The following is a 12,520-nucleotide window of genomic DNA, read 5'->3' on the forward strand; positions in this document are numbered from 1 at the left end:
CCTGACGAAGCGTGGGCCTCATGGGAACCGGGGGAGGGTGGGTGGAGGGGGTGGGGGGGTCAGCTCCTGGAGGGCTCGCCGAACAGCAGGGATGCTCAGAGACCGGAAGGTGCGCCTGCAGGCTGTCACCACCGCGCCACACCCACACTCAGCGCTGCGCACGTGGACCCGCAGCTCCTCGTCGGTCCAGCAAAGGCTGCTGCTGGCCACCGGCGACGTGACCCAGCGGGGACACAGAGGGGCCCCATGCTTACATGCCGGGGGAGCTTTCTCAGTGAGTCACAGGAACGTGCTTGACGGGCTCTGTTGAAACAACGCGGCCCCAGACACTTCGCTGCCCACCTCCTCTCTCTGCTCTTCCCGAAGACGGGCGGCTGTTCTCAGGGAGAGTGTAACCACCCGCACACAAGATGCAGGAATGTCTGCGGAGCTCGGCTTTCCGCTTGAGCCCGAACTCCTTCCGCTGCACTCGCACAACTGCGTTCACTACAGACTTCACGCTGGGGCTGGACGGAGACCTAGCGCCTCCCACTCTCGGAGGAGGCCGGGTAGCTGGGTCCGAGCCCTGCTACTCATTTAATCTGGGTTCTGGGAAGTTTCTTAAGTCTTCTGAGCCTGTTGCCTCACGTGTAAAATGAGGCATTGTTATTTTCTTGAGTTATATTAAATTATTAGTAACAATAACATCCACTACACCAAGTACTGAGTGTCATCATTAGACGAGACATCTCACCCGCCTCGAACTCACAGGTGTCTGTTTTGTAGGTCAGTTAACCCGATTCAGGAACTTGGTTAAGTAACCAGTAACTTGGGTTAAGTAACTTGACAAAGTCAGGTGAGTGAAACAAGTGGTAGACCCAGAGCTCCAGCCCCAAACCCAAGTCCTGCGCCCTTGACTCGGAGCCAGCTACTAATGAAGGAATGAATAAAGAGATACCTAGTTTCATTTTTTAATCATTGAGACAGAGAGAGGAAGAAAGACAGATGAGAAGCATCCGCTTGTAGTTGTGGCCCTGTAGTTGTCCACTGACTGCTTCTCATACGTGCCTTGACCGAGGCAGGGCTTGGGGGAGGGCTCAAGCCGAGTCAGTGACCCCTGGCTCGAGCCAGCAACCCTGGGCTTAAGCCAGTGTGACCTTTGGGCTCAAGCCACCAACCACGGGGTCATTTTGATGATTCCATGTTCAAGCCGGTGACCCCTGCACTCAAGCCGGCAGCCTTGGAGTTTCGAACCTGGGACCTCAGCTCAGCGTCCTAGGTCAATCTTCTATCCACTGTGCCACCGCCAGTCATGCGATGACCCATTTTCAGAAATAATTATTTACAGTTCCAAAACCATGGCTCTTAAATGGCACATGGCTGGATTATGAATATACCTACTTTTAAAAAGTTTTCAATTGATGGTTTCCCCTGATTTCTCCTGAAATATAATAGTTACAGCTACTCTAAATGTCCTGGTGTGAGGATGGGGCTTCCGGTAGATGGCGGCCACGAGGAGGAAGGTGGGGAAGGTGTGGGGACAGTGTGGGGACAGCGGTAGTGGGGGTGCAGCAGGGGACACGGCCCCCTGGACGGCCACCCTCCATGCTGCACGGCTCTGGGGGTGAGCGTCACGGCCTCTCCTTCACGAGGCACCTGTGTATTTTTAAGACATCCTGATGTCCACATCCCGCAGCCGTTAAGGCAGATTGGAAATAAACACCACGTTCATCTTCCTCATCTTTTTATTGTTTCATTCTTTGCTCTAAAATTCCCTGGTGGTATCATTTCTGGCATAGTCTACATGTGGGAGATGTCAGACCACACATGTGGGGAAAACATGTACTTTTGACTGCGTTTTTTTTTTAATCGAACTATTAAAAAATATACAATGTCCGCCCTGGCCGGTTGGCTCAGCGGTAGAGCGTCGGCCTAGCGTGCGGAGGACCCGGGTTCGATTCCCGGCCAGCGCACACAGGAGAAGCGCCCATTTGCTTCTCCACCCCTCCGCCGCGCTTTCCTCTCTGTCTCTCTCTTCCCCTCCCGCAGCCAAGGCTCCATTGGAGCAAAGATGGCCCGGGCGCTGGGGATGGCTCTGTGGCCTCTACCTCAGGCGCTAGAGTGGCTCTGGTCGCAACATGGCGACGCCCAGGATGGGCAGAGCATCGCCCCCTGGTGGGCAGAGCGTCGCCCCTGGTGGGCGTGCCGGGTGGATCCTGGTCGGGCGCATGCGGGAGTCTGTCTGACTGTCTCTCCCCGTTTCCAGCTTCAGAAAAATGAAAAAAAAAAATATATATATATACAATGTCCTAAGAACCTAGTAAAATAAGAGTCCCATAAGTCACAGATTAATCTGTAGAGCGAGCTATCTGCTCTGCCACAGAGTGATACAGAGAGAAATAACTGCGTGTGTTCTGTTTTAAAGATAGAGTTTTGAATGATTTTTTTTGGGGGGTGGAGGGTCAAGGTTAATATGAAAGAAAAACAAAAGGCAAAAAGTGCTCCAAAATTCACAATTTTCATAATCAACGGAGGTTTCTGCAGCTGAGCAGGAAGGTGGGCCGGAGGGAGAGAGTGGGGAGGGCCGCCCACCCGTCCTCCGGGAGCTGCTGGGCACAGCTCCCTGCTTCTCTCTCACTCTATCTTCCTATTCAGCCTCTCAGTTTAAAGAGAAAGAAAAAGAAAGGGCCCTGTGCTTTCCAGAAGAATCCCCTGTGCTGGCCAGGCTGCCTGCAGACCGCGTGGCCAGCCCGCCCCCTCCTCTGACCGGGCTCCCAGGAATCCACTGACTCAGGGCAGATGAGAAACCCATCCTGCAGCCTCCGGCCAGAAAAGCAGCATGCCTTTCCACGACACACAGTGCAGAGGCTGCCGGGAGGGGCGGCGCTGCCCTCTGCCTGCTAGGGAGCCGCCAGAGCCTCCACGATAGAGCCAGGCCCCGCCCGCCCATGCCAGCCGATTATGTGGGGCCCGTGCGGGGCGCTGTGAGCGCACCACACACGCTCGGGTCTGTGCTGCCTGCCCTCTCCCCTCGCCAACGTCAATACTACTGGGCTTACGAGGTCGCCGGCTTGAGCGCAGGCTCATCTGGCTTGAGTGCGGGGTCACCAGCTTGAGTGCAGGGTCGCTGGCTTGAGTGTGGGATCATAGACATGACCCCATGGTGGCTGGCTTGAGCCCAAAGGTCGCTGGCTTGAGCCCAAGGTCGCTGGCTTGAGCCCAAGGTTGCTGGCTTGAGCAAGGGGTCACTCAGTCAGCTATAGCCCCCCCCCCAAGGCATATAAGAAAGTAATCAATGAACAACTAAAGTGACGCAATGAAGAACTGGTGCTTTCTCATCTCTCTCCCTCCCGTCTGTCTGTCGCTATCTGGCCCTCTCTCTGTCTCTCTCTCTATCTCTACTCTGTCACAAAAACAACAACAAGAACAACAGGAAACCACTGCTGGGTCCACACTCCCTCGGGTGAGGCCGCCAGGGAGCTGCCACGGGCATCACGGGAGCAAGCAGCCGGCGGGCTTTACCAGCAGCTTGGTGTCCTTGATGACGCAGAGTAACTTGGTCCACTGTCCAAAGCGCTTCTTCCGCAGCAGGAAGGCGCAGATCTTGGCGTCCTTCACCAGGTCCATGGAGGCCTCCTCGGAAGGCCACTGGTGCCGCGTTTTCTTCCCCTTTCCGTCTTCCTCCTCTTCATCATACGATTCGTAGGAGCTACTCATCGCGTCTGAGTCATAATCTGTCCGAAGCAAAGACAGACTCGGTTACAAAAACCGTAAGTGGGCTCAGGGACGCACCTCTCTCCATCAGGGAGGGTGGGGCTTCTGCAGCCTAGTGCTGGACAAATGGTAACTAACGAAAATATGGGAAGACAGCTCCTGGACTCAGGTGACCTCGTATAAGGTGACCAAGTCACTTTAGGGACTACACATTCTGCACGGAGAAAAATCATACCGGTGCGCACACGGCAGACCTGCCTTGTAGAACCCCTGCCGTGTCCTTGCCGGGCGAGCGCCTCCCCTGGTCTGTGGTGCGTCCCACCTGCCGAGACCCCTGCCCACAGAGGTCCCCGGTCAGCCACACCCACACGTCACGTTAGGGTTCTTCCTGGGCTGCAATGTCCTCCTCTCTGACGGCACCGCCAGGAGCACAAACCCTTCCTGAGGCTCAGGATCCCACCCGAGGAGACCCCCCTCCTTCAGGCCGTCCTGGGGCCTGTCAAAGACCTTTGCGCCCCCTTCTCGTTCTGAGCTCCGTTTGCACTCACATCCACGTGCTGAGACTCCAGTCCCAAAGGGACTGCTTTGGAGGAAGCTTTTCTGAGGGAATGAAGGTTAAACGAGCTTATGCAGGTGGGGGGCCAATCTGAGAGGAGCAGTGCCCTCACAGGACAGGAGGAGGGAGAGCTCCGTGCCTGCTCTGCCCCGTGAGGATGGGGACAATGGGACAGGGGGCTCTGTGCCCCGGGAGGACAGGAGGAGGGGGAGCTCCGTGCCCGCTCTGCCCCGTGAGGATGGGGACAATGGGACGGGGGGGGGGGGCTCTGTGCCCTCACAGGACAGGAGGAGGGGGAGCTCCGTGCCCGCTCTGCCCCGTGAGGATGGGGACAATGGGACGGGGGGGTCTGTGCCCCGGGAGGACAGGAGGAGGGAGAGCTCTATGCCCGCTCCGCCCGTGAGGATGGGGACAATGGGACAGGGGGCTCTGTGCCCCGGGAGGACAGGAGGAGGGGGAGCTCCGTGCCCGCTCTGCCCCGTGAGGATGGGGACAATGGGACGGGGGGGGGCTCTGTGCCCTCACAGGACAGGAGGAGGGGGAGCTCCGTGCCCGCTCTGCCCCGTGAGGATGGGGACAATGGGACAGGGGGCTCTGTGCCCCGGGAGGACAGGAGGAGGGGGAGCTCCGTGCCCGCTCTGCCCGTGAGGATGGGGACGGCGGGACAGGGGTGTCTGTGCCCCAGGAGGACGGCTCTCAGCAGACCCCACGCATGCTGCACCCTGGGCATAGGCGTCCAGCCTCCAGACTGGGGGAAAGTAAAGGCCCCGTGTCGGCGGTGCTCTGCTGCGGCCGCCGTGCTGACCAGACACCGGGTGAAGCACCTCTCCTGGGCGCCTCTGCACCACCCAGCACGGAGCGTGGGACACCGCCCTGTCGCTGCTGTTTGTCCGTCTGTCTCCCACATCGGGCCGTAGGGCCCCTGAGGGAAGGGAGGCCTCCTCATTGGAGCTGACCGTCCCAGGAGGTACGGAGTGCCTGGCACGGGGCGAGGGCATACACGGGTGCAGAAGGAAGAGCTGTTAGCGGAGGGACGGCGGGACAGTCGGGGGTAGCCACACCCGTACTGTCAGGACGGTTCCCGACGTCGGCCTCCACACGTGTGGTATGTTCCTGGGGGCCCGTCCGAGCCCTCTGCGGTCCCTTCCACCTGGACGCGTCTGGAAGGCATCCCCTTTCCAAACACGTCTGAGGGACGCACGCCTGGGTGGTGACATGTAGATGGCACAGGAGATACTTTGGCCGCAGCCGCTGGCCACAGCAGACGCAGCACGGGACAGGACTCGCCTCCTGCCCGCAGGAAACGGGACTGTCATGTGTGCTCAGGAGTCTGGCTTGCATCTTAATCTCACAAAGAGCCATGACTACGGGGGCCGGGGGAGGGAGAGACTGGGAGCTGAACTGGAATTTTAAATCATGAAGAAGACCTCAGGGCAGGAGTGTGACTCCGCTGACAGGAGAGGTGGCTCTGGTGACAGCACTGAGAAGGGGCCGAGTTGAGGTGACAGGGGGACTCCTGCTAAGAAGGACGAGCCTGTGTCAAGAGGAATGTGGGAGGGGCCGGGCGGCGCTGACGGCCACTGTGCGCAGTGACTAAGAGAGGACAGTCCAGACTGTCCCCTCTGCTGCTGCTGCTGCACATAAGGCCTTTGCTTTCAAAGGGGCGTGGAGGAGGTCATCAGCGCCAGCTGTGACACAGAGCGGCTGTGACCGGAGCTACAGGGAAGGCGGAACTGGTCACGAGTCCTCCTTCTCTTCAGATGCGCACATCTTTGACGCGACAAAGTCATTCCTGGCCTCTTCGGTTCCCCCACCATCCAGCATAAGAGGCGCCAACAGTCGCTCACTGCGGAGCTCTCTCTCAATGGGACAGCATGACCCAGCCAGGGGAGGACGGCCGTGCCCCCAGAGTGGATGACCGGACTGGGTGTCCTCTGGGGGAGTCAGGGCGTTTCCCGTCCCGGGCGGTAGCTGTGCCGTGTCATGCTGAGCTGTGCAGCTGCTGTGTGTGGTGGGAAGTCCCCTGAGGTGACAGAGGTGAGCCTAGTCACCACGTTGATAGGTCAGTGGTGGTGACCGTCTACTGCACCAGCCTGACACGGCCAGAGCGGCGTTCCCCGAATCCCAGCTCTTGGACGATGCGGGTTTGGGCTGACCACAGGGAACTGTGTGAGCCGCTGGGAAGGCCGCGAGGGCCCAGAGCCGCGCACTCGAAGGTCAGCGCAGGCACATCCGCTCTCTGGGCTGCGGCCTCCGTGCTGGTGTGAGCGGTCCCGGGGCCCACAGCTCCCACAGGGTCTCCTGAGTCCTGGGCTGGTGCCTGCAGCTCCGTGGGACTGCTGGTCACCGTGTCACCGGTGGGCCCTTTCCCTAGTCCCTTTCCAGCCTTTCTCCCCAGACAGACAGCAGCCGGCCCAGGGCTGCTCCACGGGCCCCCACGCGGCACAGGTCACGTGGAAGACAGTTCCCGTGACAGCCCCAGGCTGTGCTGGCCACGTCCACAGGCTGTGGTCACGTGGAAGACAGTTCCCGTGACAGCCCCAGGCTGTGCTGGCCACGTCCACAGGCTGTGGTCACGTGGAGGACGGTTCCCATGACAGCCCCAGGCTGTGCTGGCCACGTCCACAGGCTGTGGTCACGTGGAGGCCAGTTCCCGTGACAGCCCCAGGCTGTGCTGGCCAAGTCCACAGGCTGTGGTCACGTGGAAGACAGTTCTCGTGACAGCCCCAGGCTGTGCTGGCCAAGTCCACAGGCTGTGGTCACGTGGAAGACAGTTCTCGTGACAGCCCCAGGCTGTGCTGGCCAAGTCCACAGGCTGTGGTCACGTGGAAGACAGTTCCCGTGACAGCCCCAGGCTGTGCTGCCCAAGTCCACAGGCTGTGGTCATGTGGAGGACAGTTCCCGTGACATCCCTGAGGCTGTGCTGGCCAAGTCCACAGGCTGTGGTCACGTGGAGGACAGTTCCCGTGACAGCCCCAGGCTGTGCTGGCCAAGTCCACAGGCTGTGGTCACGTGGAGGACAGTTCCCGTGACAGCCCCAGGCTGTGCTGGCCAAGTCCACAGGCTGTGGTCACGTGGAGGACGGTTCCCGTGACATCCCCGAGGCTGTGCTGGCCAAGTCCACAGGCTGTGGTCACGTGGAGGCCAGTTCCCGTGACAGCCCCAGGCTGTGCTGGCCACGTCCACAGGCTGTGGTCACATGGAGGCCAGTTCCCGTGACAGCCCCAGGCTGTGCTGGCCAAGTCCACAGGCTGTGGTCACGTGGAGGACAGTTCCCGTGACAGCCCCAGGCTGTGCTGGCCAAGTCCACAGGCTGTGGTCACGTGGAAGACAGTTCCCGTGACAGCCCGAGGCTGTGCTGGCCAAGTCCACAGGCTGTCACCGGAGCGGGGCGAGCGCGGGCAGCACGGGCCTGGCCGGCCGGCGGGTCATCTCGCTGCCCTTCCCTTCCGGTTACACGGCCACAGACGTTTGATCCCAGGGGCCACCAGGTGCTGTTCCCCAAGCCCGAGTCACCGCGGACAGGCTGTTCCCTGAGCACGAGCCCTCCGTCCCTCCTCCTGCTGGACGTAGTCCAGCACCAGCTGCCCAGCAGCCAGCGACGAGGACGGCTCCTCTGCATCAGGCACACCAGCAACGCTGGCTTCTCAGCCAGAAGTCCCCGCTGGCCCTGGAAATCAAAGCAAGCCACCGTCCATTCCAGTGCTGCTGGGGGCGGGCCGGCAGGCGGGAGAGGTCTGGGGCCGAGTGTCCTGGATGCAGGGGAGCGCCCGCATCAAACGTTGGTGTGCTCGTCCCAGTTCGAAGGAAAGGAGTCCGGTGAGGTCCTGAGTTACTTCACACCACCAACTTCTTCTGTGCTTCCTAGGTAACTTACAATCTTCTGAAGTGGCAGACACAGAAATTACCTGAATGTGTTTTCCCCAACTAGTTCTTAAGATGAAAGAGAAATTAAAATGTGAACTTACAGATCTCAATACCAATACTTCCTCATCTCCTGGTCAGAACTGTCCCTTCCGTGACTCAGACTCTAACAGCGATTCGCTGACACTGGGTTCAGTCCTGTCGGACTGTCACCGAGCTGAGTGACAGCACAGGGAGCTGGAGAAGCCCCGAGGTCCTCTGGGGGCCTGCAGTCCAGCCCTCCACACGGGGAGAGGCCAGGGTGGGGTTCCTGACACAGCGGTGAGACTGTGAGTCTGCTGCAGGGAGACGGCGCGGTCCACCCAGGCTCTGAGCAGAGCGCCGGCGGCAGGCCGGGCAGGGACAACACAGGCTGGAGGGCGGCCCAGGGAAGACCGGGGAGGTGGGCGGCCGCACAGTTCTGCGTGTGGCCCCTTCCTCCGCTACAGCCACTAGCTGGGCATCCGCGGCCCATGGACTCTGTCTCCCACGCCCCCCGAGACGCCACGCCGGGAGCAGGACTGACCAGTGGCCCAGGAGCACACTCCAGAGGAGCTCTGACAGGTGCCCTGTCCAGGGTCACCCTTTCTCTGCACGTGAACGCTGGGGCTCAGAGAGGGAGGCTCCTCCCAGCGTCACCAAGCAGGCAGCCCGCCAAGTCACGTCAGGATGGCGCCCAGTCAGGCAGGAGTGTGCGGGAAAGGCTGTCTGCGCGGGAAGAGAAGGCCTCTGCGGGGGGCCTGCGTGCGCCCAGCGAGCCTCGCCCCGCGGGCCCTGCACGCAGCCTGGGGGGCCTCCCGTCACAGGGAGGGGCACACGCCCATGAGGACACAGAGTCCTTCCGTTCAGACCAAGGGGACACGGTCTACCTGGACACACGTTTCCATGGCAAAGAGATTCCACGGATGCTCAGTCACAACCGTCTGAACTCCCCAAGGTACTTGGCAGACACCCGACTTGCCCCAGCCCTCTCTGCACTTACCCTCTTTGGGTTCAGTACCGACCGCAATCCGCACCCCCACAGTGTGTGGGGGGCCCTGTCCCCTCCTGCCCAGGGAGAGCCAGGCTCTCTAGCGGCACGTGCCCGGAGGCCCGCCGTGGCCAGCAGATGCGACACTCACTCGAGGTGATGTACTCCGGAGCCTTCCCGGGACTCAGCGGCACGGCCTCCTCGTAGTACCCTTCCGGGAGCGAGGACGTGGGCAAGGGGGGCGGCCCGCTGTCCGGCGGCTGTGGGACGAGAGGAGACAACAGGGTCGCCAGGAGGAAACGCTGCGCCCAGCTCGCAGCTGTCCGGCGGCTGTGGGGCGAGAGGAGACAACAGGGTCGCCAGGAGGTGGGGCGAGAGGAGACAACAGGGTCGCCAGGAGGTGGGGCGAGAGGAGACAACAGGGTCGCCAGGAGGTGGGGCGAGAGGAAACAACAGGGTCGCCAGGAGGAAACGCTGCGCCCAGCTCGCAGGTGTCGGCCGGCACGTCTCACGCCTCTGCTGTGGGAAGTCTCCGGCAAAAAGAAGAGCATCGCTCTAGAGAGGTTCTGGGGTCAGCTCCTGCCCGGGCGTGTCTGACTCCCCCGCGCACACCCACCAGGCCCAGCCCCGGCCGCTCCTCACAGAGTGCACACCAGCCAGGTCAGGAGGGACTCAGCAAACCAGGGGGGAGTGCCTGTGCCCGCCATCTCACCGCACCCCGAATATTTCCAGGGACACTGGAAAAGAAAACGGGAAGTCACCTAGGAGCCACCCTCCCAGTGAAACAGAAAAGGACTCTGCCCAGACGAACACCAGTCCTATCAGCTCCTGTCAGACGCCGAGACTGAGGCCCTCAGGTGCCGAAGCCACAGACGCAGGGCACAGCGGAGGGCAGCTCGGGGCCCCCAGGTCCACCCAGGCTTGGGACCTGGCAGGAGCCCCCCCTCCCCGGCGGGCGCGATGGCTCTAACGCAGGCCGGCCCCCTTCCTGCGAACACCTGCAGGACTGCTGGCCTCTCCCCCACGGGTCCTGACACCCACGGAAAGGGCCGAAGGGAAGGAGGGCCCCCACTGGCCAAGTGCCTGCTCTGCCTGGTGCAGCTCTGCGCACCTGTGCCCTGGTGACAGGTGGCACCAGCCTGTCCATCCGTTCAGGAACCCTTCAGGGTAGAAGTCACAGCACCTTGTTTCACGGACACAGAGAGTGAGGCACAGTGTCCGAACCAACCAACCAGGCGGTCGGGGCTGCGGTCAAAACGTCAATGTTTCGTAAATACAGAAAGGGGGGGCGTTCCCAAGGCCGGGGAGGGGGAGTTTGATGGGAGCAGAGCGTTGGTCTGGGATGGTGAGAGTCCTAGAGATGATGGTGGTGACCGCAGGACAACAACAAGAACGTACTTAACACCCCTGAACTGGACACTGCACAGTGGTCACGACGGTCAAGTGTCTGTTATGTATATTTTACAATTAAAAACTTCATTGTCATCTGCTGACATTTATACAAGCTCCGGCCCCAAAATATCAAAGAACTACCCTCCTCTGCCCCCTCGAAACCAGTGCAAACCCTTACTCTTTAAGTGATCAAATAAAAACATTTCTAGAAACCGCCCTGTGAGTCACACAACGTGCACCGGGCCCCACCAGTGTCTCCCAGGCCCTCTCCTCTCGGCCGTTTGCAGACTCAGCGCCCCCCTGGAGAGGAGGGGGGATGGGACCATCAGACCTGGTCCGGGTCGGGTCGGGGAGGGCTGCCTCAGAGCCGGCGGGGGTCCCGGCAGCCAACATCGACACAGATGGGATCCATTTCCCAGCAAACTGGCCACCGCTCCAAATGCCCTCTCGGCACTGGGACCCCAACACAATCAGTGTGACAGCCGCACAACACTCACGTGAACAGGAACAGAAATCTGGTGAGAAGAACAGCTCTTCCCAGGAATGTTTTCATCACACACACACACATACACACACACACGCACACACACACACACACACACACACGTACTCGCACACTCTGGCCTCCTCCCAGCTCCCCCTGCACAGCAGGGAGCCACGTCCCACTGTGAAGTATGCAGCAAGCCGCTCCTGGGACTTCAAAGTTCTAGGAGAGTGCTGGGTTTTCGCAGGGGCGGGTCACCAGGCACACAGGAGGCCTCGGGCCACTGCCACCTACCCCGCAGCAAGATAGAAGCTTTCTGATACTCCCTGTGTGTGGGGAGCGTCCTAAGGTGACAAGACTGCCTCTGACTCCTCCCCAAGCTTGGCTGGTCACTGACATTCCCTGTTGAGCGACACAGAGCAGCACAGACACAAACACCATCAACAAAAGGTTGCAATTTAGTTTCAGTGAATGAATGTCACAATCGGCCGGCCTGGCTGCCCAGTAGGTCGGAGTGTTGGCTGTGCGAGAGGAAGAGGGTGAGACCTGCTGGGAGAGGACGTGGAGAGGTGCCCACGGGCGTGAGGTGGCCCGGGGTCAGGCAGGGAGAGACCACTCGTTCCTCAGCACTTGTAACAAACACCGACAATGACGGACAAGGAAGCCAGCAGTCAGTGAGAACGTGCCACAATCCAGTAAAAACGCAGCCATTTCAGGCCCTGGCCGGTTGGCTCAGCGGTAGAGCGTCGGCCTGGCGTGCGGGGAACCCGGGTTCGATTCCCGGCCAGGGCACATAGGAGAAGCGCCCATTTGCTTCTCCACCCCCCCCCTCCTTCCTCTCTGCCTCTCTCTTCCCCTCCTGCAGCCAAGGCTCCATTGGAGCAAAGATGGCCCGGGCGCTGGGGATGGCCCCTTGGCCTCTGTCCCAGGCGCTAGAGTGGCTCTGGTCGCGGCAGAGCGACCCCCGGAGGGGCAGAGCATCGCCCCTGGTGGGCAGAGCATCGCCCCTGGTGGGAGTGCCGGGTGGATCCCGGTCAGGCGCATGCGGGAGTCTGTCTGTCTCTCCCCGTTTCCAGCTTCAGAAAAATACATACATAAATAAATAAATAAATAAATAAATAAAATGCAGCCATTTCAAATGAATGAGACATGCTACCTGGTTGGAGAGTCATGCATCTGACACTGAGCGTAAAAAAATTATCCACTTACAGTTGCTTTGGCGATAATTCCAAAACACTTGGCATGGCTGCAGGCCCTACAGCCCTGACCCCCCAGAGCGCCCAGCCTCCCCTGCCGATTCCCACCCACCCGGAGGGGAGGGGCATGCCATGCTGCCAGTCCGTCAGGACCCACCTCTGGCTTGCGCTTTCGTGGAGGGCTCTCCCTCGGCCTGGAGCAGCTCCCCCCACGGCCGTCTTGACCCCACATCAGCTAATGCGCCGGAAAAAGTCAGTTTGCCAACAGCTAATGGCCAACTGACCACAGGACAACTCGCCAAAGGCAGGCTGTTTCCTGAATGAAT

At 60.4% G+C, this 12,520-nt stretch overlaps 1 protein-coding gene across 4 annotated transcripts in view; it reads right to left on the bottom strand.

The window, feature by feature from the left end:
• Positions 1–12,520, bottom strand: part of AFAP1 (actin filament associated protein 1) — a 118,672-nt gene that overhangs the window by 42,675 nt on the left and 63,477 nt on the right. For all 4 annotated transcript variants that reach the window (XM_066279101.1, XM_066279103.1, XM_066279100.1 and 1 more), the window contains 2 exons: positions 9,274–9,382; positions 3,502–3,713 (listed from right to left, as the gene is read on the bottom strand). In XM_066279101.1, coding sequence (XP_066135198.1) covers positions 3,502–3,713; positions 9,274–9,382 — 321 coding nt within the window. The remainder of the gene's footprint in view (positions 1–3,501; positions 3,714–9,273; positions 9,383–12,520) is intronic.

This window comes from Saccopteryx bilineata, chromosome 5 (genome assembly GCF_036850765.1).
Source record: "Saccopteryx bilineata isolate mSacBil1 chromosome 5, mSacBil1_pri_phased_curated, whole genome shotgun sequence".
NCBI classification, from domain to species: Eukaryota; Metazoa; Chordata; class Mammalia; order Chiroptera; family Emballonuridae; genus Saccopteryx; species Saccopteryx bilineata.